Source organism: Tupaia chinensis, unplaced genomic scaffold (assembly GCF_000334495.1).
Source record: "Tupaia chinensis unplaced genomic scaffold, TupChi_1.0 Scaffold000002_1, whole genome shotgun sequence".
In the NCBI taxonomy this organism is placed as follows: domain Eukaryota; kingdom Metazoa; phylum Chordata; class Mammalia; order Scandentia; family Tupaiidae; genus Tupaia; species Tupaia belangeri.
Genome location: NW_006159428.1, coordinates 404,561 through 432,316, shown reverse-complemented (window position 1 = coordinate 432,316; position 27,756 = coordinate 404,561). Strand labels below are relative to the sequence as shown.

Genomic DNA, 27,756 nt, shown 5'->3' with positions numbered 1-27,756 from the left:
ACACAGAAAGAAGTTTTATCTCATTCATTCTCATAGTTCATTCAATATTTATTAATACCATACTAGGTAGTTCATACATTTTTGAAGTGGGAAACATATTTCAGAAAATTAAAACTAAAAGTGTGGTATTCATACCAGACAAATAATTGAAAGTTTTGAGTTGGAAGAAAAATGTATTCTGTACATTATACAGAATTTTCTTTCATATATATATGTATATATATATAATATATATACACACAATATATACACATACACACATATATACACATACACACACACATACTGATATCCAAATGCAGCATAACGTTAAATAAATAATTATAAAATAAACTTTAAGGGTTTAGTCTTTAAGATTGTATCAAGACACTTCTTCTATACAATCTTTTTTAACTGATAGGATATCAAGATTCAAGGGTTTTCTACATTCTAAAGAAACATTTTAAATGAGTTTTGGTATTTACTAACTTAAATACTCAAGAACTTGGTTTGATGAGTCCAGCAGACTGAGTCTGTTTTTCAAGAGTAGTGTGATCTTCTATCAGTGGAGAGATTTTGGCATTTCTATATTCTAATAGTTCACGATCCTTGCTTGATGCCAGTAATTCATGATCGACTCCACCAATAGCTGCATCTTCTACCAGAATATTTGTTTGGTAGGCACCAACTGGAATTTCAGGCAATCCAAGGTAGTCATGATCTGCCACTACTGCACCTTGTAAGAGGTAAAGACTATCTGAAAGAAGACACATCATAAGTTCACCTTTTAGAATTAGAATTAAACATCATTTTAAAATTAAACCATGTTAAATGAGGAACCAAATCCCAAATACAAAAAACAAACTATCAAGATTGACTTTTGGTGAGTTCTCTATCTCAATAAATGCATGACAAAGAATGAATAAAAGATGTATAAATTTAACAGAATGTAAGAAAGATGAAGTGTTTTAAGACAGCCAGTTCTTCCTATTCCCTTGATCTGTTTTGGTAGACATGGGGTCAGAGGGTAGAAAGAATAAGAATGGTGCAGATTAAAAACATCATAATAAAGTTTTATTCATGACACGTGCATGAGCGAGAGCAATGGGATAAGCCATGACAGCATGCACAACCCTTAACAGGGTCTCATCACGTTGGAATCCCTATTCCCAGTCTTCCAGATCATTAGGCAAACATGCCCAGTGTGCTGTTAGACCCAGGGATCTAGACTGTGGTTGGCCATATGGCTTCTAGCATTATAATTCAAAATGCTACTGACTGAGCCACAAAGGCTCACCCCAAAGTGTATTTCTTATAATGATATCCTTCATATGTTTCTGGTAAAGTATTTTTGGGTTAATCAGTGGGGTCATAAAAGTTGTTTTTATTTTTTTCTTTTTTGTAAGGTTTATGCCATAGGGCATATATGCTCACCAGAGAGAGGAAGAGAGGGAAAGTGAGAAATCACCCCTTAGGGGGATGATCGCACTGCACTCCCCTCTCCTCTTAGAATTTTGGGCATGCATGAACATTTGCCCAGCCTGATTTTCAAGCCATCAGGTCTGGGACTTGAACCACTGTCAGCCATGTGGGAATCCAGTGCCTTAACCACCATACTAGTTGCTGGCATGAAAAATATTTTAACAAATGGAATTGTTAAATCCTTAGATTTATAGATTCAGATAATTCTCCAATCATTATAGAATCCATATTTGGATAATACTGAATTGCAATAATATGAAATCTTCCTTGTCAGCATTTTATTCTATTTTGAGCTAATTTATCACCACCATTAGGGAAAAATTCTTAAAATGATGTTAAAAAGATGACAAAGTAGCAGCATTACCTTTTTCTACAAAGGTTAATTTATATAAAAACATTCTTCTCTCTCTGATATTTTAATTCATTACAATAAGAAACTCTTCTACCACAGCATTCACTTCCTGGACCCCTGCCTTTCTCTTTAGGACTTTTCCTCAAAACATTAAGATCTTTCTCAAAGATTTTAATAGTTTAAAAGAGTCTTCAAACTTGGGACCAGCAGTTAGTGTAATGGCTATGTAGCTGGACTCCCATGTAGTTGTCCACAGTTCGAGTCCCAGACCTGGTGGTTTAAAAACTCACACTGGGCATGTGTGCGTGCGTGCCCAAAATCCTGAGAGGAGAATGGAGGAGAAGGGATTGCGGTGTGGCCATCCCCCCTGGGGGGTGATTTCTCGCTTTCTGTCTCTCTCTGTCTTTCTGGCGAGTGCGCATGCCCTATAGCAAAGACCTCTCAAAAAAAAAAAAAAAAAAAAGAGAGAATCTTCAAACTTTAAGTTCAATAATTAACTAAAGGAAGATCAATGGCTAATTTAAGTTAGAGATCAATGAAAGTTTCTCTGAGCTGATACTTTTGCTACTATATCCTGAACCATCTTTGTAATAATACATGAAAAGCTCATTGAGCATACATTAAGGAACTTCCAATTTACAAACTTCAAAAAAATCACACAAAACTAAACTGTCTTCCAACATATGGTGTAATGGCATTAGGTACACATCGCTATATAGTTTTGTCCATTAATTCTTCATTAGGTAAAGCATGTTCGGCACTTTAGTTTTAAAGGGTTTCTCAAGTTTAATCTCACCAATTCTTATTAATGTGAAAGCAATGACTAGATAGAAAGTGATGTTAAGAAGATATAGTTATCTGGGAACCAGCAGTTGGCGTAATGGCTATGTCGCTGGACTCCCACGTAGTCGACCGCGGTTCGCGTCCCGGACCCGGTGGCTTAAAACTCACGCCGGGCGCATGTGCGTGCGTGCCCATGATCCCGAGAGGAGAATGGAGGAGAAGGGATTGCGGCATGACCATCCCCCCTGGGGGGTGATTTCTCGCTTTCTGTCTCTATGTCTCTCTCTGTCTGTCTGGCGAGCGCACGCGCCCTATAGCGAAAAAATCTCTCAAAAAAAAAAAAAAAGAAGATATAGTTATCTATGATAGGATAAAAGTATAGATAATTAAAGATGGTAAGAAAGTGATCTTTGTATGAAAGTATGGGATGAATTGTTGGACCAGAGAAGTAGTTCTGAAAGATAAAACAAAATTTTGCAGGATGAGTAGTATTATGTCCAATAGCAGCAAGAGGGAAGAAAAATAATGAAAGCTATTAAAACACTTTCGGAGTATGTTGCTAAAGGTAAAAAATGAAAATCTGCTATCTGTGGCCAGCCCTATAGCTGAGTGGTTAAATGAGAGGATCCTACATGGTAGACTGCAGTTTGGTTTTGGCCCCAGCAGCTTGAAAAGCACTCTGGGTGTGTCAGCAGGTGGTGTGGTAGTTAAAGCACTGGACTAAAACATGGCTGAGCATGGTTCAAGTCCCAAATCTGGCAGCTTGAAAATTATTCCAGGCATCTGTGTGTGCATGACCAAAATCCTGAGAAGAGAATGGAGAAGGGACTACAGCATGGTTATCCACCCTGGGGAGTGATTTCTCACTCTCCCTGTCCCTCTCTGGAGAGCACACATACTCTATGGCAAAATCTAGAAAAAAAAAAAGAAAGAAAAACACTCCACATGTGTATACGTGCCCCAAATCTCGACAGGACAGACAAATGGAGAAGAGGTTTGCAGTGTGACCATGCCCTATTGAGGGGTTGGTTTCTCCTTTTCTATTTCAGCTTTTCTGTCTGGTGAGTGTGCATGCCTTCTGGCTATTAAAAAAAAGTTTACCATTAGCCTACTGATATTAGAGAAGGCAGGTAAAAGTTTATAAGAGAACTTGAGCTTAGCTACTATAAAAGTTGTGCTGATGAAGCTTTCTAATAAACCATGGAGATCTCCATAGCTTCAAGGTCTATATATTGCTGCAAAATGATCAGATACTGTAGCAGTAAGGACTTTCCAAAGATACTTTTAAAGATCTTTAATGGAACACTTATTTATTTTTTTTTTTCCGGAGAGGTTTTTTGCTATCGGGCGCATGCACTCTCCAGAAAGACAGAGAGAGACAGAGACAGAAAGCGAGAAATCACCCCCGAGGGGAGATGGCCATGCCGCAATCCCTTCTCCTCCATTCTCCTCTCGGGATCTTGGGCACACACACACACACGCTCGGCGTGAGTTTAAGCCACCGGGTCCGGGCCTCAAACCACAGTTGACTACATGGGAGTCCAGCGACATAGCCATTATGCTAAATGCTGGTCCCAACACCTTTTGCTTTTAAAGAGAGATTTTTGCTACTGGACACATGTACTTGCCAGCCAGCCAGAGAGAGACAAGAGACAGCGACAGAAAGGGGATGGCCATGCCACAATCCCTTCTTTTCTCGGTATCTTGGGCACACATGTACATGCGCCCAAGGTTGGGTTTTAAGTTGCAGGGTCTGCGACTTGAACCATGGTCAACTACATAGGAGTCCAGTGATATAACCATTATGTCCTCTGCTGGTCCCATGGAACACATTTTTTTTCTGAAAATTTTCTTCCATTTAGATGAAGTAGGCTTCTTTGAGAGAACTATGTCCAGTAAACATATGTTAATAGGAAAAAAATATGCCTCGTTATAAAGCTCTTAGAAGTTACCACTTTGATTTGCTGGAAATGCATTAGAGAGACCTTCAGATTAAGCACTTCTTAGATACACGGGACTTGGAAAGAAACAGGCTTTCCCAAAGGAGAGCCTCTAACATGTAACTAATATAAGTAATACACACACACATACATACATGCACACCCACACACAAGTGTACTTGCTATTTACAATAAACAATTTAAATAACTTTCAAAATACCTTACTGTAATAAAACTGTGAAGAATGAGGATTACATTATACTTAGCAAATTCTACACAAATCACTCTAATCACATGAAAAACTATTGTGAAGATACAAAAGAACTGGTTGTATAGAAAAAAACAAATCCTCATTCATTCACAAAGGTCAAATACGTTTCAACTCCTACTGTGGTCCATATCCACTGAAGCCAACGGGAATGCTCTTTAATTTCAGTAATTATCAGAAAAGAGACTCTCGGGACTTTACATATATGCTGCACAAAAACTACTCTGGACATACTGAGGTACATAAAATATTATTAAAATTACTTTAATCTATTTGTACTTTTTAAATATGTCCACTAATTTAAAATGACATACTGCATTGTTTCTGCCTTAGTATATATCTACAGGTTGAGAATCCCTTATCTGAAATGCTAGGACCAGTAGTTTTTGGATTTTGGAATTTTTAAAATTTTAGAATATTAGACATATATAATGAACTATCTTGGGGATGAGACCCAAATCTCAACACAAATTCATTTATGTTTCATATATACTGTACACACGTGCCCTGAGATAATTTTGTACTGCAAAAAAAAAATTTTTTTTTTTTTTGAGTGACATTTTTGCTACAGGGTATGTGTGCTTGCTGGAGAACAGAGAGAAAGTAAGAAATCATCCCCTGGGGGGACGGCCATGCCACAATTTCTTCTCTATTCTCCTCCTGGGATGTGGGACATACATGCACAGGTACCCGGTGTGATTCTGAAGCCACCAGGTCTGGGACTCAAACTGAACTCAGCCACATGGGAATCGCTCTGCTGGTCCTGTGCACTGGCAATGTTCCGACTTTGACCTGTCACATTCGGTTAGGTGTGGAGTCTTCCACTTCTGGTGTCATGAAGGCATACAACAAGTTTCAGATTTTGGAGTATTTGGGATTTCAGATTTGTGGATTGGACATGTTCAACCAGTACTGGACAACAGTTAGGGATGCAGAAAAGAACAAGATAAAGTTTTTGTCTTCAAAACAGAGATGTAAACAAACATACCACGTTAAAGGACTCTTCTATTCAGTTACATGACACAATGAGCTTTACTAAGTAATTTGTTTTCTCATTCTATTCATTCAGCTATGAATATGACATCTGTTTGATACAAGTATCATTTCAGATTTGACCAGATTGTGAAATTGAGTCTTTAGTTTCTTTAAAATAGTTATTTCAAAATGTTGCAGGGAGGAGTTATAAGCAGTTTGACTTTTTTTTTACAATGTAGTTTAAGGAGTAAAACAAGGGCATTAAAAATTGATTTTCTAATTTCCTTAAAGAAAAAAAGAATAAAATCAAAGTCTTAAAAGAATCTGAATGATTTGGATTAATTTATTTCTTCTGAACAGAATTAAAAACACAAGGTTTCAGAATATTTAATTTTCTTATTCTTTTCTTTTTGGGGGGGGAGAGGTTTTCTTTCTTTCTTTCTTTTTTTTTTTTTTTTGACTATAGGGCATGTGCACTCGCCAGAAAGAGACAGGGAAACAGAAAGTGAGAAATCACCACTGAGGGGGTATGGCCATGCTGCAATCCCTTATCCCTTCTCCTACATCCTCCTCTCGGGATCTTGGGCACGCACGCACGCACGCACACGCACCTGCCATGAGTTTAAGCCACCGGGTCCAGGACTCGAACCACGGTTGACTACATGGGAGTCCAGCGACATAGCCATTACGCCAACTGCCCTTAATCTTCTTATTCTGAAGACAGGTGATTAATGCTATACAGCTCGATCGATCCTCAAACTATTAGAATGTATTGCCACACTAGCATGTCTCTTCTTGTGACAAAATAACAACTAGTAACTATAATTTCACAGTATTTCATCGCCACTGTAATAGCAAATACTATCAACAGAGATTGAATGCCTTTTGATTAAAGAGTATATAATTAAGAGATCTCCTTAAAATAGCAATGACAACTATTTTAGACCTAATAATATTTCCTGTCTACCTTATGTTCTGGATAAGAATGGGTAAGAAGCTGGCAACAGAAGTACATCTGCTTTCACCAATGAGTCATCAGCGGAGCTATGAAACTGATGTGGCGAATTAGGATGCAGGGTGTTGGGATGCGCAGGCCCAACACCCAGTGCAGGAAGAGCAGCTAACCCAATTCTGGACCTCACACTTCTGAAGTAGAGACATGGACATAGAAGGAATAGTAAAGTGAAGAGTTTATTAGGAGAGGGAGGGAAGAAAGATCAGAGCTCCCAGGCAGGGAGTATGTTCCAGAAAATGGGTTGCCAATGAAAAGCTGAGGCGAGGGGGACCAGCAGTTAGCGTAATGGCTATGTTGTTGGACTCCAATGTAGCTGACCACGGTTCGTGTCCCGGACCCAGTGGCTTTAAACTCACGCCAGGTGCATGTGCGTGTGTGCCCAAGATCTCGAGAGGAGAATGGAGGAGAAGGGACTGCGGTATGGCCATCCCCCCTAGGGGGTGATTTCTCGCTTTCTGTCTCTCTGTCTGGCGAGCGCACGCACCCTATAGCAAAAACCTTTCAAAAATAAAAAAACCCAAAAAGCTAAGGTGAGGGATTTTTAAATCTATACTGGAGGGGCTGTTTGGACTTCTTGTTTTCACTTAGGCTTATTCAGTCTCTGAGAAGCTGAGTTTATGTGAGAAGAGAGAAGCAGCTGGCAGAGGCCTGGCTATAATACTGAAGAGAAAAGCCAGCTCACTGACAAACTTAGTGGTGCTCAAAAGGAGCTTGCAGGATGAGTTACTTGCAGGACATGCTGCTGTAGGAGGGGGAGTTGAGCTGCAAGGTGTAAAACCCCAGGTTCTTTAGGTCCAGATCTTTAAGAGACCTGTCCTAAAACAGAGAATGAAAAACCACAAACACATGTAAAGAAGAAAAAGAGAAGTTTTAGTATAAAAGTAAAGATTTCTTATAGGAAGGAAATATACCCCCATGCTAGAAAAGCATGAGGGTGGGTAGCTGCCTGAGAGGGACAATTAATTACACTGGGTATGAGGTTAGGTGTTACTTTATTTATTTATTTATTTATTTATTTAGAGAAGTTTTTGCTATAGGGCACATGCACTAGCCAGAAAGACAGAGACAGAGAGACAGAAAGTGAGAAATCACCCCCCATGGGGGATGGCCACGCTGCAATCCCTTCTCCACCATTCTCCTCTTGGGATCTTGGGCACGCCAGCACACGTGCCCAGCATGAACTTATGCCACTGGGTCCGGGATCTGAATCCGGGTTGACTACATGGGAGTCCAGTGACAAAGCCATTATGCCAACTGCTGGTTCCTAGGTGTTACTTTTATCCTGGAGGTTGGTAATGATTAATTAGCAGGGGAAGGTTGTCATAGTTTCTGGCTTCTTTGTTTGGTTTCCTGGGCTTTTTCCTGTGCAAATCTCTCTCAGGTTAGAAATTCAATTATTGTATCACACATGCCCAGGGTGGTCTCTGAAAGAATGAGCATCCACATCTGGATGCACTGCCCGGATGTTGACTTAGCGTCCCATGACAGTGGCAAATCTCTGCTTGTCTATTTGGGACAGCAGAAGGACAATAACAACCTTCCTGGTGCCAAGAGCCAGGTGGGAAGGGTGAGAGAAAGGAATCTTCAAAATGGGTCTAGTTGCATTTCCTGATGGGCTGTGATTCATTAAGGAAGCTGTAAAACAGCTCTCGTTGTGAGAAACTCTCCTGTGGGCAAACAGTGAGCTAATACTTGATCTCTAGTGAGATCAGTGAACAGCCCTTCTCAAAAGCTTGGCCAGAGGGACCAGCAGTTAGCATGATGTCTATGTCACTGAACTCTCATGTAGCTAACCGCGGTTCGAGTCCCGGACCCAGTGGCTTAAACTCACGCCGGGCGTGTGTGCGTGCGTGTCCAAGATTGTGAGAGGAGAGGGGATTGTGGTGTGGCCATCCCCCCTGGGGGGTGATTTTTCGCTTTCTGTCTCTGTCTTTTGGGTGAGCGCATGCACCCTATAACAAAAACCTTTCCAAAAAAAAAAAAAAAAAAAAAAAGCTTGACCAGAGTGAGTCTGTTTTAATAAGCTGGCTCTATCTTAATATATATTATGTGAGTGTCCATTTCCTAGAATAGTGACTCTTCCTAAGGAGTCCCTGTCCTATTTACCTACTTATTAGGTCTAATTCCTGTCTCAAAACTGATAAAGAGCAGCAATGACAAGTGTAGACAGACAGATATCTGGATATAGCTTGTACATATTTATGTCAATTAAAAAAGTTATAGGATTCTTCAAAGACATTTTATTTGCTTTAAATTCAGCTCAAGGACTCTAAAAATCAGCTTAAGAAGTGAAGATTTTCAGGAGACTAAATGATGCTGAGGAAACGATGGCAGTCATCACATGAATTTTAAATTTCTGCAATTGAGAGAAACACAACAAAAGGACCAAATCAAGAGCCAGATTTAGGATGGCCAGATCAGCACTTCCTGATTAACTAGAAAAGCTAAAGCAAATCTGCCCAGCAATTTCAAGTTCCTTTTTTTTTTTTTTTTTGGAGGTTTTTGCTATAGGGCTTGTGTACTCGCCAGAAAGACAGAGACAGAGACAGAAAGCAAGAAATCACCCCCCAGGGGGGATGGCCAGACCACAATCCCTTCTCCTCCATTCTCCTCTTGAGATCTTGGGCATGCACACAAAGGCACCCAGCATGTTTGAAGCCACCACGTCGGGGAGTAGAACCGCAGTCAACTAGGTGGGAGTCCAGCGACAACCATTACGCTATCTGCTGGTCTCAAAGCATTAATCTTCTAATAAAGAGAATTAAAGTACTTGTGAGTTTTTAGACTTCAAACTTAGTCCAAGATAAATTCACTTACTACACCAACTGTGTCTGATACAAGAAGGAAAGGCACCAAGAACTTTTAACATGAGAGTTTTGGCCCAGACTGGAAGCCCTGAAAGGCTTCCTATCTAAAAAAGATACAGGGTCAGTATAGGTTATTTGTGTCGTTTCTTTTTATTTGCTTACATCTGTTAAATAAAACCTGTTTAATTTGAAAAAATACCACAATGTATCTTCCATTAAAAGTTACTCATATTGAAATACTATTAATGCTTTAACTTTCTTTATTAGAAAATGCATAACTAGTTGGTGAAGGCATCAATTAACTCCCTTTCAGTTACCTACCTCAAAGATGCTCCAGGGAGCAGATAAAAAAGAACAAAATAAAAGTCCTGATAAAGTGGAGAACTTAATTAAAAAACCATGGCAAAAATGTCATTTAACTAGTCTATGAAAGAAAGTGTTAGAGAGATCAGGATATCTTAATGGTTCAGGATCAGTCATGTTCTGGGGCAAGTACGACTGTTTAGAGTGCTAACACCTCTTCTTACAGCATCTAATTGCATGCTGAGGAAATCCCACTTTGCATCATTACCTGTCCCCATCCACGACCTAACTATGAATCAACATTAAAACTTCATGACATTTTGGAACCAGCATATGGCATAGCAGTTATATTGCTGGCTTCCCATATGGCCAACCATGGTTCAAGTCCTAGACCTAGTGGCTTGAAAATCATGCCAGGTGTATGTGTGTATGTGGCCAAAATCCCGAGAGGAGAAAGTAAAAGAAGGGATTAGGACATGGCCATCCACTCTGGGGGGTGATTTTTCACTTTCTGCCTCTCTCTGTGTTTCTCTGGTGAATGTATACACCCTATATGAAAATTCTCTGTGAAAAACAAACAAACAAAAAATATATTTTCCAAGTCCCCTAATATATTTATCTCACAACTGGATTCTGGACAGTATGTTGCTTTGGCATTAAGGATCATAGCTGCTGTTTTCTCATGCTAAAATAAGGCACAAAGTGATTAACAGGGCATTGTAAAAGTGAAAATGCAAGTGTTCTTTTAGCAAAACAGGTTCATTATCTTCCACATGAGCTGTGAAAAGCATACTGGAAATAAAAATACCATCTCACATAAGCCTGACAGTTGCAGAAGAGACATTCTATTGGGTTGTCAGGAAAGTCATGATGTATTTTTTTTTTTGCTGTTTTTCTATGCAAAAATGCATCATGACTTTTCTGACAATCCAAAACAGACTACCTAGGATATCTAAAACTATACAGATTTTATTAAAAAAAAAGAAAGAAAAAGAAAACTTAAACAAAGGGAGGAAGAAATGTTTCTGGTATTTTTAGCTTCTCACTAAAGAAAGTAAAAATGTAGAGAAGTAACATATTTACCTTGCTCGTTAGATTCTCTTACATAGGGCTTAAGGTGGGACATTTTGATCGGCCTTTTAAGTCTTGCCCCAGTGTTGTCCCGCAGGACAGCACATCCACTTTCTGTAATGTGGTCTATAACACAAGGACCGACCCATTCGGACTGGAAACGACCATCCTTCCACCAGTTTTTCCTTTGTCTTAAAACTTCATGACCCACTTTTAAATGAAACGGATTTAATTGCTTTGGTTTCTTTTTAATGGTGATCTTGCTTTTATTTAGTTCATTCGAATGATTGTTTTCCATCTGCAAATGCAAAAAAAAAAAAAAAACAGAACAGAAGACGAGAAAGCCATAATTACTTGAAGGTACATGCAGATAATGATAATATAACAAAATAGACATTTATTGAGATGGCACTAATAGGTAGGCATGGATCCTATTTAATTCTTAAAACGTTTCAAAGTCAGTATTATTATAGGTTAATTGGAGGTTTTTGCTATAGGGCTTGTGCACTCGCCAGAAAGACAGAGACAGAGACAGAAAGCAAGAAATCACCCCCCAGGGGGGATGGCCAGACCACAATCCCTTCTCCTCCATTCTCCTCTTGAGATCTTGGGCATGCACACAAAGGCACCCAGCATGTTTGAAGCCACCACGTCGGGGAGTAGAACCGCAGTCAACTAGGTGGGAGTCCAGCGACAACCATTACGCTATCTGCTGGTCTCAAAGCATTAATCTTCTAATAAAGAGAATTAAAGTACTTGTGAGTTTTTAGACTTCAAACTTAGTCCAAGATAAATTCACTTACTACACCAACTGTGTCTGATACAAGAAGGAAAGGCACCAAGAACTTTTAACATGAGAGTTTTGGCCCAGACTGGAAGCCCTGAAAGGCTTCCTATCTAAAAAAGATACAGGGTCAGTATAGGTTATTTGTGTCGTTTCTTTTTATTTGCTTACATCTGTTAAATAAAACCTGTTTAATTTGAAAAAATACCACAATGTATCTTCCATTAAAAGTTACTCATATTCAAATACTATTAATGCTTTAACTTTCTTTATTAGAAAATGCATAACTAGTTGGCGAAGGCATCAATTAACTCCCTTTCAGTTACCTACCTCAAAGATGCTCCAGGGAGCAGATAAAAAAGAACAAAATAAAAGTCCTGATAAAGTGGAGAACTTAATTAAAAAACCATGGCAAAAATGTCATTTAACTAGTCTATGAAAGAAAGTGTTAGAGAGATCAGGATATCTTAATGGTTCAGGATCAGTCATGTTCTGGGGCAAGTACGACTGTTTAGAGTGCTAACACCTCTTCTTACAGCATCTAATTGCATGCTGAGGAAATCCCACTTTGCATCATTACCTGTCCCCATCCACGACCTAACTATGAATCAACATTAAAACTTCATGACATTTTGGAACCAGCATATGGCATAGCAGTTATATTGCTGGCTTCCCATATGGCCAACCATGGTTCAAGTCCTAGACCTAGTGGCTTGAAAATCATGCCAGGTGTATGTGTGTATGTGGCCAAAATCCCAAGAGGAGAAAGTAAAAGAGGGGATTAGGACATGGCCATCCACTCTGGGGGGTGATTTTTCACTTTCTGCCTCTCTCTGTGTTTCTCTGGTGAATGTATACACCCTATATGAAAATTCTCTGTGAAAAACAAACAAACAAAAAATATATTTTCCAAGTCCCCTAATATATTTATCTCACAACTGGATTCTGGACAGTATGTTGCTTTGGCATTAAGGATCATAGCTGCTGTTTTCTCATGCTAAAATAAGGCACAAAGTGATTAACAGGGCATTGTAAAAGTGAAAATGCAAGTGTTCTTTTAGCAAAACAGGTTCATTATCTTCCACATGAGCTGTGAAAAGCATACTGGAAATAAAAATACCATCTCACATAAGCCTGACAGTTGCAGAAGAGACATTCTATTGGGTTGTCAGGAAAGTCATGATGTATTTTTTTTTTTGCTGTTTTTCTATGCAAAAATGCATCATGACTTTTCTGACAATCCAAAACAGACTACCTAGGATATCTAAAACTATACAGATTTTAATAAAAAAAAAGAAAGAAAAAGAAAACTTAAACAAAGGGAGGAAGAAATGTTTCTGGTATTTTTAGCTTCTCACTAAAGAAAGTAAAAATGTAGAGAAGTAACATATTTACCTTGCTCGTTAGATTCTCTTACATAGGGCTTAAGGTGGGACATTTTGATCGGCCTTTTAAGTCTTGCCCCAGTGTTGTCCCGCAGGACAGCACATCCACTTTCTGTAATGTGGTCTATAACACAAGGACCGACCCATTCGGACTGGAAACGACCATCCTTCCACCAGTTTTTCCTTTGTCTTAAAACTTCATGACCCACTTTTAAATGAAACGGATTTAATTGCTTTGGTTTCTTTTTAATGGTGATCTTGCTTTTATTTAGTTCATTCGAATGATTGTTTTCCATCTGCAAATGCAAAAAAAAAAAAAAACAGAACAGAAGACGAGAAAGCCATAATTACTTGAAGGTACATGCAGATAATGATAATATAACAAAATAGACATTTATTGAGATGGCACTAATAGGTAGGCATGGATCCTATTTAATTCTTAAAACGTTTCAAAGTCAGTATTATTACAGGTTAAGTAATTTCCTGAAGTGAAACAACCTGAACACTTGGATCCAGGAGCACTTGATTCCAAACTCCAAGGTTTTCTTGCTACTGTCTCAGAATTTCATAGCTAATACCTATTTAATGCAAGCAGAATTCTACAGATAAAAGATACCAATTTAAGGATATAATGTGCGTGAGCACACACATATACATGCAGAAATTTAAAAAATAAATACCACTTCAGTTTTAAACGATAGCTTTTCATTGAGTAGAATCACCTGGCCCACTGAAGTTGTGTCATTCTCCATTATTTTATCAGCTTCTTTAATTGCATCTAGAATTTTAGTAAACATTCTTGTATTATCACCATCCACTTCGTGAACAGTATCTGAAGTATCGGGCATACAAGGATTTCGATTAAACATTTGAAAGTATGGAGTACTTTTAGAAGGCTCCTATGTTAAAGAAAACAACAGCAAATAAAACAGTTAGCCAAGAAACTTTCATAACTCAGAAGTACAGAATTATAAAAAGGCACATACCAAGTGAATTACATTGAAGGCAAATGAAACAGCTGCCAGGTGATCATCCCAGTTGTTTGGGTGGTCAGCGCAGTGTTTGGAGAGAAATGTTTTGATTGTGGTAGGTGTACTTTCAGTTGGATTAACAGTTCCAGAGGCATGAGGGATCACAATCTGCTTTGTGCCAAACAATCCACACAGTTCAACATTGATCTGAAAAGCACAAAAAAAAGCTGCTTTAAAAAAATCAGGGGCTAGCAGGTGACATGGTGGTTAAGGTCGCTGGACTTCCCACATGGCTGACCACGGTTCGAGTCCTGGACCTGGCAGCTTGCTTTCTCACTTTCCTTCTCTGTCACTCTGGTCAAATATAAATAATTAATCAATTAATTAATTAATAAAGTTAAAGGAAATAATTCTTTTTTAAAAATTAAAAAAAAAAATCTGTATTCTGGGCCAGCAGGTGGTATGATGGCTAAGGTGATGGACCATGGCCCTACATGGCCAACCATGGTTTATCCTGGACCTAGCAGCTTGGATATCACACCAGGTACAGGTGCATGTGTGCCCAAAAGCTCAGGAAGAGAATGGAGAAAGGACTGTCACATGGCTATCCTGTGTAGGGAGGTGACTTCTCACTTCTCCCTCTGGCAAGTGCATATATGCCCTATAGCAAAAACCTGGAAAAAATGTGACTCTTACCTTTTATACTGACCATAGCCATTCCATACTAAAACATACAAATTTTGTTTAAAATAGTAGTTGCTATTTATTGAACCCTTACTATGTGTTAGAACACCCACTAGATACCTCACAGTATTGTTATTAAACCTTATGACAATTTTATCAGGTATTGTAAAGCCCATTTTAAAGATAAGAAATGGGCTGGCTTCACACGGCAGTGGGTAAGCCCTGTGTCTGCTGAGCTAGAGGACATATAGCTAGACACGGTTGGACTGGTGGCTTGAAATACATGCCAGGGGTGTGTGCACGCACGCGTGCGCGGCTTGCATGCCCCCAATCCTGATAGGATGGAGGAAAAAGGATTGCAGTATGATCATGCCCTACTGGAAAGGTGATTTCTCTCTCTTGCCCTCTGGAGAGCACAAGCACCCTCTGGTAATAAAAAAACAAACACAAAGCCATTAAAATAACAGAGGATAAGAAGCTGAAGATTAAATGCCTTGGCAAATACACACATACATTAAGGATACGGATGAATAGAATTTAACAATGACTCTAAGTTCAAGTAATTTTTAAATCCAGGAGTAAGTCTCTCTAATAGTAGGTCACATAATCCATTTAAATGGTATTTGATTTTGGCCAAGTCACTGAAACTCTCTGTACTCAGTTTCCTCACCTGTGAAATGAGGAAAATCTCATCCATGAATCTTTCAAGGACTGAGTTAATGTTTGTAAAGCACTTAAAACAGTCCTTGGCATGCAGTAAGCACTTGGTGACACTTAGTTGCTCTATTTCTGTTATATGATGTGCAGGGCCTCAAATAAGTCAAGGGAGTTCAGAAAACTGGTGACAGTAAGCCTCTTATATGGATCATACCTATTCTTCCTACCTTGTCCTTCCGACTGTTGCCCCTCGTTATTAGTTGAGCAGACATTTGGCTGATAAATTTATTTTGAAAGAAGAATATTTCAGAATGAGACAATAACTAAAATGGTAAAGCTAATAAAAGAGAAACAAAAACTCATCTATTGGGTTGTTGGAAAAGTGATGATGTATTTTTTCATTTTTCTATGCAAAAAGGGCACATGACTTTTCAGACAATCCAATATATTTCTCAAGGTCCCTTGCAAGCAGGGATAGAGGTGTGACACAGGTTTGGCCAAAAAGATGTATGTGAAAATTGACGGGCAAACTCAAGTGGTACAAGATGTTTTTGCTCATTGCCCCTCCAACCCTACGTCTTTCTAACTGGAATGTAGATACTGCGTGATGGGCTTGGGCAGTCATGATGTGAACACGAGATGAGAGTTAGACCCCAAAGATGCTGGGACATAGGTTTCCAGTAATATTCAGAGCTATCCTTGGCCTCGGACAGCCTGGCCTTCTCTTATCTGAGTACAAAATGAACTCCTACTGGAGTGTACTTACCAGGGAAGGGAAGGGTGCTCTCTGCTGGTTGTAGCTAAACACAGTTCCTCGTTGACATATCTGTACTCACGCAGGATGCCTCTTTTTATTAAAAAATACAGAAAGAAATCCCTGAGGCTGTTATTTGGGTCAGCTTCAATCTGAGGTCCTAATAAGTGCTTTTAAATGACCCTTCATAGTTTTTTTTTCAACAGGTTACCTAGGAATAATCTTGTGAATATGTTCATGAAATACTATCTTGATATACATGCCTGGTGAGCCTCCCCTACCCTGCCCAGTCAACTAGATAGTTCATTGGTCATTAAAATTTTAATTTTCCACAAGGCATTTTTTGAAGATTAATTTTCCCATTGAGGATGTTTATTCTCTTTCCTGCAGAGGTTTAGAGAAAGGTACTTGAGTATTTTATTTAAACAATTTAGCAAATATGCTAAGCCGAGGTTAGAAGTGTTCACATTTTTATACAAGTGTATAATACCCCCCACATTGTATAGTATCTTCTAAGTTTATTTTGATGATTTAGCAGTCAGTATTTGCTGACAAAATAATACATTTTATTTTGCTATCATTATGCAAAAAGAACAAGCTTTTTAAATAATATGTGACTTTTTATTTATTATTAATGAACATCGCAAAAGAGGCATGTAAACATTTACTGTTAAATTTAGTGAAATTAGAGTGCGAGTGCTCGTCAGAAAGACAGAGAGAGACATAGGACAGGAAGCGAGAAATCACCACCTGGGGGGATGGCCACGCCGCAATCCCTTCTCCTTTCTCCTCTCGGGATCTTGGGCGGGCACGCACGCACACGCGCCCGGCCTGAGTTTAAGCCAAGGGATCCTGGACTCGAACCACGGTTGACTACGTGGGAGTCTAGTGACATAGCCATCACGCCAACTGCTGGTCCCAAGTTTAGTGAAATCTCAAAGAGTTCTGGATTATCACAACTTTAAGCATTACTGGAAAAACTGATGAATTAATCAAAATAGCTTTATTCTCCAATAGCTAGTAACGCGGAACACTCTATTCACCTAAGATAAGGCTCTTCATGACTAAAGGTAGAAACCAATCACTATTTCAGATCTTCCTGATAATTTTGAATTTTGATGGCCAATTCTTAAAAGAACACATTAATAATTAACATTTACTTTCATCGCATTAATATGTCTAACACCTAATACCAGAAGTTAAATGGAATAATTATCTCTAGCCAATGCTTGTGATTGACAGGTGTTTGCATTTTAGTATTAGCTTATTTCACTGCAAGAAATTAAAGCTACCCCAGCCATTCTGTGAGGAGTAGTGAGGTGAAAATCAGATAATATCCTTACATTTAATTAACTACGAAAAGAAAAAGTGAGATCACTGAGATTGCTTCTTCTTGCTGTGGGTTCTCACTTTTCTCTTAGGATAAGTTCACATGTTATCTATAAAACACAATCATCTGCCTTGTTGGGTGAGTTGGGATGCTATCAATATTAGTAAAGCATCATTTCTTTCTTACTTTTTGATTAAAAAAGAAATAAATATATTTTAATATAACAAAAGTATTTTTAAAACATGGGAGTTTTAAAATCACTTTTATTTATTAAAAAATATAACGGTTTTCCCCAAAACTGGATTGTGTCAGTAAAGGGAGGCAAGATTAGCTTGCATTTAAAACACATTCAAGACTTGTGTGTGGCTTAACACGACGAAGTTTTACTTCTTGCTGTGTAAAGTCAGCTTTTGGTCTGAGTGCCTCTCCAAGGCAGGTGTTCTTCACTAGGTTCCTCAGCAAGCCTGGCTGAGAGAAGTTCCATCATCCTATAGTGCAGCATCTGTAATAGTCAGTGACTTCCCGTGGCTGGAGACGGAGGAATTGAGCAGGAGCTTTTCATTACCTCAGGCTGAAAGTGACAACCATACAAGGATGGCTCTTGACAAGTGTCTAGGAACTTGGGTTTTGGTTACCAGCAAAGGGTTCCCATCACTCCCTAACTGGTAAGGGTGGCTCGGCATGCCTAAACAGTTCATGCTAACAATGTGGTTGATTAATTAAACACCTTCCTTCTTTCAGAGGGTCTGAAATTTTGTAACATGCCAGGTAGAGGGTGCCCATGTGACAAACTCCAAATTAAAACCTAGGCATTAATACCTAATGAGCGTCTCTGGTAGGTAACATTCCTTAGGTGCTGTCACACTGCATTATTAAGGGAACTAAACATGTCCCGTGTGACTCCACTGGGACAGAAGATCTTGGAGACTTACACCTGGTTTCCTCTGGACTCTCCCCATGCACATTTTCTCTGGGCTGCTTTTGCATTATATTTGTTGAATAACTAATGACTAAATCTTAGCCATAAACGTGACTGCACGCTGAGTGAGTTCTCCTGACCAATAATGGAACCCAGGGACAATTAGGCACACCTGAGAGTTCCAAATTACTTACTAATATAACTTCAGGTACTTTTTTTTGAGAGATTTTCACTATAGGGCGCGTGCGCTCGCCAGACAGACAGAGAGAGACATAGAGACAGAAAGTGAGAAATCACCCCCCAGGGAGGATGGTCACGCTGCAATCCCTTCTCCTCCATTCTCCTCTCGGGATCTTGCGCACGCACGCACACGTGCCCGGCGTGAGTTCTAAGCCACCGGGTCTGGGACGCGAACCGCAGTCGACTACGTGGGAGTCCAGCGACATAGCCATTACGCTAACTGCTGGTTCCCCAGGTATTTCTTTTGAATTGGGTCATCAAGGGTGCTATGAACCAAGAAAGTTTGACACCTCTGATTTTTCTTTTATCAATACTATGTCAATTATAAAATTTTAAAAATATGCCTTAAATCTAGTAGTTATTTCGTTTTCAGAATTTTCAAATAAATTCTTGCCTGCTTTTTAATTTTTATAGGGTACACACACTCACCAAATTGAGAGAGATAGAGAGGGAAAATAAGAAATCATCTCCCAGAAGTGATGACCACACAGCAATCCCTTTTCCTCCATTCCCCTTTAAGAATTTTGGATATGCATGCATACATGCCTGGCATGATTTTTAAGATGCCTGGTCTGGGATTTGAACTATGGAGTCGACTATATGGGATCCAGCTGCCTTAACCTCCACACCACCTGCTGGCCTGCCTGCTTGGTTATTGTGTGTGTGTGCGTGTGTGTGTGTGTGTGTGAGAGAGAGAGAGAGAGAGAGATTAACTTTAATCTGGAAAAATAGCAGAACAAGGGAAAAATACATTTTAATATTATTTGAATAATGAATATTCTCACTCATGAATATGATACATTTTTTCTGTTTAGTCAAGTCTCCCTTGACCAATCACAGAATCTTTAGGCTGTAAATAAACAAAGATTATTTGGTCCAACATCCTCATTTTCGTTTGAAGAGACCCAAAGATAAGTTTGTAATGACTTGGTATCATAATTAAGTACTAAAATCCTGATCTAATTTCCAGATTAACGACTCTTACGGTACACAGTATTCTCTCTACCTTAATATAACACAAAGGAGACTGTGTTATATTAAGATAAGATATTCTTCTGGACCTAAGTAGTTTATTTATCTTACCTGTTGAATGAATTCATCTCTTTGGTCCATTATTACTTTCTGGGGAGGTCCATATAAGAAAAATATACTGATAATAGCTTTAGAAATTTCTGATGCTGAAACATCACACAGAGGCAAAATTACAACCCATTTTGTGAACAAGTACAAATCTGTCATGATTATAGCATAGACATGACTTCCGTGGCTTGTATGAAAAGGTCCCAGGAGATCAACAGTAACTATACTCCACGGATTTTCCACCTTGAGAAGGTGCTGTTTAGGTGCTAGAATGACTGTATTTTTTGCCACTTGGCAATGCTGACAAGAATATACCTAAAAACAGGTACACAATAAAGAAAATATACATAAATGTTAATATAGTCAACATACTAGAAAGCAGTTTTACAAATCTGAATTAAAATTTTTTTTCCAATTAAAGCTATTTCATTGCAAATAACTTCTGATCATTTCCCAAAATCAAATCTCTTCTCAAATAATGAAGATTTGACAAAGATTTTACTGAATGTCTGTAAAAGAAGGTGTGGCAGTTTCTGAAGGCAAATACAAATATCAAGGTCTTTGGAATACCAGCACAGACCCATGAAATGAAAACTCACAAATGATACTTAGTTAAATGTTATTTTAATTTTTATGGCTGAACTGCTAGTCTTTTTGATGCACTATTTCAATTGTTAAAAAGAGCTCACATAGACTGAGGAAATCCTGCTATTTGGCATCTATTGAGTCGTTGGCAAAGTCATGATATATCTGTAGATATATACCCAACAGTGTATCAGGAAGAGAAAGGATATACTCAGGTGTTCAGAAAGAGTAGGGATCAGGTGTCCTAACTCCGAGGACCTCAGAATTCCTATGTGAATTTTCTATTAGAAGGTGAAGGTCAGAATGAGTTTTAAAGTTACAGAAGTCACACTTCATTATGTTCATAATTTGATTTTGCATTTGTTTGGTTTTTAGGTTTCTGCCGTGTTTGATATTTTTACCTCAAAAATGGAGGTACATCGTGGGCTGATTATTGGATCAGATTACTGAACATACTCTCCTTTAGAGACAAACTTGTGTTACTGCTATTAAAGAGGTAATGATTCAGTCAAATGAATTTCGGCCCCATTTAAATTCTGCCTACACAAAGTAGTTCTATAATGAAAATCTGGCTCTAAATAATCTTTCATCTAAACATGGCATTTTTTCAGTAGCTCAAATACTGCTTCATTTTACCTCAAATTATAATTTTGTAATATGAAATTGGGAAGGGAAATAAAATCCCTTTAAATGTCTTATGAATAGAAACTAACCACACAAAATGACAGTTACTTAATAAGAGGTAATACCTAGAATAAACCTGGAACAATAATAAATACTGATTATCTATTAGAATATTGATTATCTATTAGAAATATATTGTTTAAAGTATTCTAAATACATAAGCCATACCCACTGTTTGACATCATTGGTCACAGAAGTCCAATAGTAATTGGATTCCACTAGGGTGAGGGTTCTGGATATGCCATGATGAGCCCCAGTATCATTTTCATGGCATTCTCTTAGGACTTTCTTTTTTTCCTCTTCTGAAACAATTACCAAACGACTTTGTTTTCTGTCTTTTCCAACATAAAACAGCTTTTTTTCTAGAATAAATAATATCAAAAAGATAGAATTGCAAAACTATATCTAGTTTTAAGGTAATCACAGCCTTAGCATCAAAACCATGAGTATTGTCCTATTTTTACAATATCTTTATCCATTTAAAACAGAGAATTTATTTGTAATAACACCATATAATCTGAAAGGCCTTCAGCTGTTATACTTACTAGACATCTAAGAGGAACACTAGCTGTTATACTTTTGTAGCTATCAATAGAAGTACAGTTATTTGTTCATCAAAGCATGTAACAGTCATGGGAGTATAAAATTATTTTTCTATGGGAATACTCAAACTAAGAAAACACTTGTAAGACTCTCCTGAAAATGGCATAAATTAGCAAGTGAATTACATACAAATAAGTAATTTCTGGGAACAGAATTTTGTAAAATACACTAGCACTTCATCATAACTACATTTTTATAAGCAACCACCTCTGATTTCTCTATATTTGAGTAGAAATTAAGGATGATAAAGTGAGAAAGAGGAAGAACTTTAATGCTCAAAATGGTTTCTATTTTCCTTGGGAGATCTGAGAAGAATTTGCAGCTGGAGAGCAACCAGGGGACAGAGAGAATCACCACCTCTTCACTACAGATGGGGTAGCTTACTCAAGCTTCAGAATATATCATTAAGCTACTAATGTGCTTAAGCACATGCCAAATGGAACGTTCCTTAATTAAGTTATAAAGTAAGCAACTTGAGAGCAAAAATGTCTTTTGTTTTTTAGGTTTTGCCATAGGGCATGTGTGCTTACCAGAGAGACAGACAGAGAGAGAGAGAGAGTGAGAAATCACCCCGTGCCCTATGGGAGATGGCCATGCTGCAATCCCTTCTCCACTATTCTCCCGGGATTCCAGGCACACACATGCACACCCAGCAGGAGTCTCAAGGCACTGGGTCCAGGACTCAGACCGTGGTCAGCCATGTAGGGGACCAGCACTCCGACCACCATGCCACCTGCTGGCCCTGAAAACCTCATCTATCTTATTTATCAATATATTTCCAAGGCTCAGTACACAGCAGGAACTCAGTAAACTTCTGTTAGGTAAATAAATGAGTGAATGAATTCTCCCTTTCCTCTATGAGGTAATGAGTCTGCCTGTTCTTAAGTATATGGCAGTTATTGTTAGGGAGACATGAGAAGACATTTATGTATTAGAATATTCTTGCTTGTTTGGGGAAAAGCACAATGCTATACCTTTAGGCAAAACTCCCATTAATCGCAAACACCAATATTCATTTGGTTACCTGATGACAGACTATTTGTTGCTTTACTTATCCCAAAATTATCTTTCCCTTTGAAAGAAGAGGGGCGGAATGGAAAAATAATGATTTTTCAAAATAAATATCTCACTGCCTTTCAAATATTAATCCATTCAGGAAGATCTGAGCCCAAAATAAATATAATCCCAAGAATGTGTATTGGTAGCTAGAGGGAAATAACAGAAAAACAGTTTTAGTGATTGTTTAAAAAAATAATTGGAATAATAATAATGATGACTGGGAAAAATAATGAAAAGCTATTGGATAATGAAATGGGGATTTCAATGTCTCTGTTTTGACTGATATGAATGGTATTCCTTCTGGAAAAAGAAATGTAATACGCTGTAATGTTATATGTGATTCAATGTAATATAAACAAGATAATGATGGTAGTAAATAAAAAAATCAAAAAAAGAAAAAAGAAAAAAAGAAAAAAAGGAAAACTAAAACAACAAGTGTTGGCAAGAATGTGGAGAAATAGGAATGCTTATGCACTGTTGATGGTAATACATAAATGGTGCTGCCACTATGGGAAACAGTATGGCAGTTGCTAAAAATATTAAAAATAGAATTACCATATGAAAAAAAAATAAAGAAACACTCTTGGTCAGTATTAAAAAAACAAAAACGTTAGTTTCTTCCATTTTTCACTTTGGTAAACAAACTAGTTAACTCTGTCAACAGTTTGATGTGAAACATCAAATCAATTCCCCACTGACAGTGGCAACAGTGCTTGAAAGGGCACCGTTAGGATGGGAGCCACCAGAGAGCAAAAAGCAGAAGTAAAGCTAGGTAAATGTTTTGCTTTCTTCCATGGTATAACTTTCTGTATATAATTAACTGCCCTTTTCATTTTTACCAGTCTTCAATTCGTTTCAGTGTAATTTTTATCTTGTTTTTGATTGTCATCATCGGCTCACCTGATTTAGCAACAACCAACTAGTACAGAGATTTTTCAGGATTACACACAGAACACACGTGGAAAAGAATCTATAACTCATACTCAAGATCTGGGATGTTAATTGTACCTTTGAAGACAAATTTTTTTGCTGCTCTTCTTTATGCCACTTCTCTCACTTGGCAGTGTAGTTGGATGATATTCGCCAGTTCGTTTATAATATGCAATCTGTTTAAGATGAAGGTCACCATTTTTTCCACTACGGACCATTGTGAACCTAGGTAAAGGGTAATAAAATATGTAACTGGACTGATAAGCTATGTCAGTTGCTATTTCAATTCAGGCTCTGTCACATTTCTGCTTACACCGGAATTGAGCATTCCCAGAATATTATCTGTGAGGGAGATAATTACAGTACAGAAAGGAACACAGAGTGATGTATGCAAACTAAAATATTTGAATGCTATTTTTGAGATACATCATGACAAATTATCCTGTCTCTTTCCATGAGATAAGAAATGCTGAAAATTTTCCATATACTGACAAAACAGGAAACAAAGTAGTACTCTGCAAAAAGGTTTGCTTCAAGTTCTCTCATTGCTATCAATTGAAAGGTTGCTGACATAGGATAGTTCTGTTACAAGACATTTAAATAAATGTTACGTTATGAGGAGAGAAATAAAGTTTTATATTATTTCCAAATATGCAAGGTCTTCAAAAAATTAATGGAAAGGCATATTATAAAAATATTATGCAAAGATCTCAAAAAGATTTTTGTGCCAAAATAAGCTTGTACTTTAATTCCATTTTCCTCCAAATGTTTCGAAGTTCCATTGTACATATTCAGGATCATTACATACTACCAAAAAAAAAAAAATTCCCATTATTCAAATCATGTATTTAACAGCCATATCTCACACTCTTCTGAACTATTAATACCTGTAAATTGTTTTTTATTTATTTTAATTGCTGGAGGGCAAGGAGACAGAGATAAAGACCACTGGGAAAGAAAGCAACCTCCTATGATATTTGGTCATGCTGCAGTCCTTTCTTCTCCATTTTTCTATTCTGTTGGGACTGGGGCAAGCACAGGCACCTGGCATGTTTTCTAAGTGTTAGGCGCTGTGATTTGAACTGGGATCGGCCATGTGGGTCCAGCTCGCCTTAGCTACTAAGGTAAGGGATTGGCTCCAAAATTGCTTTTTCTTAAACAAGTAATTTTGGGCCCTGTGGATATTTTGTTAATGTTATAAATGAAAACCTGGGTATATTGGCAAAACAAAACAAAACTCTATTTTAGACTGTTAAATAATATGGGAAACAATTAAGAAGAAAAACAGCCCTTTTATTTTTGACAATAGTTGAAACCAACTATTACGTGCTGGTATTTTGTTTCCCATCATCCCCAACCACCCCGAATTATTTGTGACCTTTTTATCTAGTTATGTCCTAGGAGACTAAACTTTACAGATGAATTTATAGTTTTCTGGATGGAAATGTCTGATGGGAGGCACCAACAGGCAAATCAAAATTTCACAGGAGAAAATGGTCGGGATATTTATTTCCTGCCTCTTCCTGGAATTAGGGTGCAACCCAGCAACCCTGTCCATTTTCTGTTGGTAGTCTTCAGGTGCCGTGTTGGTTTCTTAGTCCATATTTCTAAGAATAGGAGTTTCAGTCCATTTTTTTTTTTTTAATTCCAACAGAGGGTATCTTTTGTTTCCTGCTAGGACTTCGACTGATACAAATGCTTATGATTTTGAAATTCTGAAAACAATACAGATGTTTATTGATTGCTAAAGCATTTAGGATGAGTCGATTACCTACGACCCCAGAGATGTGAAGGGTGGAATAAAGCAGAACAGACAGTGCTTGTAAATCGTGGCTCAAATAGCCAGTGAGCTCTTTCCCTATGATGTAGCCCTCTGCACACTCAATAACCCTCTTTCTGATCTACTTATAACCTCCAGAAAGAATAACTGTGTACTTCTAACATCCCTTAACCTTGGATTAGCATAAAGTACAAGCCACTTTAAAAGCAAAGATTCTGCAATGCTAACATAGTCTTATCATAACCTAAAAACTAGGTTAATTATCTCTATAAAGTATGATAAAACAATTAGTCTCATCCCAGTTTAATTCACTTTCAATTAAATATTAAGTATATAATTTTTTTTCATTTTATAGCAGATGGCTATAGTTCCAAATCAAACAAATATGGCTTATCATAGTTTTAAGACATTTTATAAATGAATGGATCAGATTTCAATACATAAGTAAGACTGTCGTACTGGCATAAGGATGGGCAAATAGGTCACTGGCATTGAACAGGGAATCCGGAATTAGGTCCACACAAAAGTCATAGTTTACAACAAATTCATCAACACAATGGGGGAAAGTGTTTTTTTTTTTTTTTTCAATAAATGATGCTGGAACAATTGGATAGCTATATAGGAAAAAATGAACTTTAACCTCCTACTTCACACTGTCCTCAAAAATTAATCCAGATAAATCATAAACGTAAACATAAAAGGTAAGTAACAAAGTTTCTGGAGGAAAACATAGGAAAATATCTTCAAAAACATGGAACAAATTGGGAACCAGCAGTTAGCGTAATGGCTATGTCTCTGGACTCCCACGTGGTCGACCGCGGTTCGTGTCCCGGACCCGGTGGCTTAAAACTCACGCCGGGCGCGTGTGCATGCGTGCCCAAGATCCCGAGAGGAGAATGGAGGAGAAGGGATTGCGGCATGACCATCCCCCCTGGGGGGTGATTTCTCGCTTTCTGTCTCTGTCTCTCTCTGTCTGTCTGGCGAGCGCACGCGCTCTACAGTGAAAATCTCTCCAAAAAAAAAAAACAAAAAACATGGGACAAATGAAGTTTCTATAGACGGAAAATATCCAACTCTGTAAAAATAATAATTAATACAGTTTATTTCTAAGCAGAATATGAGTGACCTAGGCCAGAGAGGAGGTAAAACATGCCTTTGTCTTGGAGTGATCTGGTACAGGGGTTTGTTTCATTTGATTTTGAGAGCAAGACAAGAGTTTGGAATTCAGTGACAAGGTTTTCATTGGTCTGGCCCCAAAAAACAAGACATGTGTGTGTGTGGGGGAGGCTTATAGGTTTTTAGGGTAGTGATTGGAAAAGGAAGGTTGCTGAGATCAGAAAGGAATGTACTAATGTACTTTTCTTTTTTAAAAATTATTTTACTTAACTTTATTTATTTTTTAATTTGACCAGAGAGGGACAGAGTGAGAGAAAAGAAAGAGAGAAAACAAGCTGCCAGGTCCAGGACTCAGACCATGGTTGGCCATGTGGGAGAACAGTGCCCTTAACCACCATGCCACCTGCAAGCCCCAGAAAAGAATGTACTTTTAACAGTGATCAAGAGGCTTATACATCACAAAGATACTCTAATACTATGCCAGGGGCAGGATGCAGAAAGAATCCTGTTACCAATGGGTCAAAATGGTCTGTTAACATTTGTGGACTGGACTTCCTCTGGGCCTCTGGAAAAGATTTTGGAAAAATAGGAAAAAGGAGTCAGACTTCTGTCCACTTTTTAAAAATTTTATTTTAAGAGAGATTTTTGCTATAGGGTGCATATAGTTGCTGGAGAGAGAGAGACAGAGACAGAAAGTGAGAAATTAGGCCCCCACCCCCCGGGGGCGGGGGTGGACATGCTACAATGCCTTCTCCTCCATTCTCCTCTTAGGATCTTGGGCATGCAGGCACATGCTTCAGGCTGAGTTTTAAGCTGCTGGGTCTAGGACTAAACCATGGCTGATTCCATGAAGTCCACTGACATCACCATCAAGCCATCTGCTGGTCCCACAAGTGAAGTTTCTTAAATAAATCACAAAAGACACTATCCATAAAAGAAAAAAAAATTATAATAACAAGTAAGATTTTAAAGGTACCATCAAATGAAAAAGTAAAGCATAGACAGGGAAAAGCTATCTTTAATACCTATGAGAGGACTTTAAAATTTTCAAGGAAAAAAAAGGAGTTTGTTTTGGTGCAAAAAAAATTTAAATCCATGCAGTTTTCTCATAGTATTTATACTTACTTTCCATAAACTTTTTGCAGATCTCTCATATTAATTTTTCATTTTTGCAATGTTTAACATAATATTTGGAAGAGTGGACACCCATTTGTGAATAA

At 38.1% G+C, this 27,756-nt stretch overlaps 1 protein-coding gene across 1 annotated transcript; it reads right to left on the bottom strand.

The window, feature by feature from the left end:
* Positions 1-291: 291 nt before the first annotated feature.
* GIN1 (gypsy retrotransposon integrase 1) lies at positions 292-27,756 on the bottom strand. The gene is given in 9 exon segments (XM_006172316.3): positions 292-736; positions 13,155-13,440; positions 13,867-14,043; positions 14,131-14,322; positions 19,783-20,094; positions 21,217-21,410; positions 23,719-23,749; positions 23,751-23,865; positions 27,662-27,756. Coding segments are annotated over 9 exon segments (1,596 nt in total). The 5' UTR covers positions 27,691-27,756; the 3' UTR covers positions 292-476.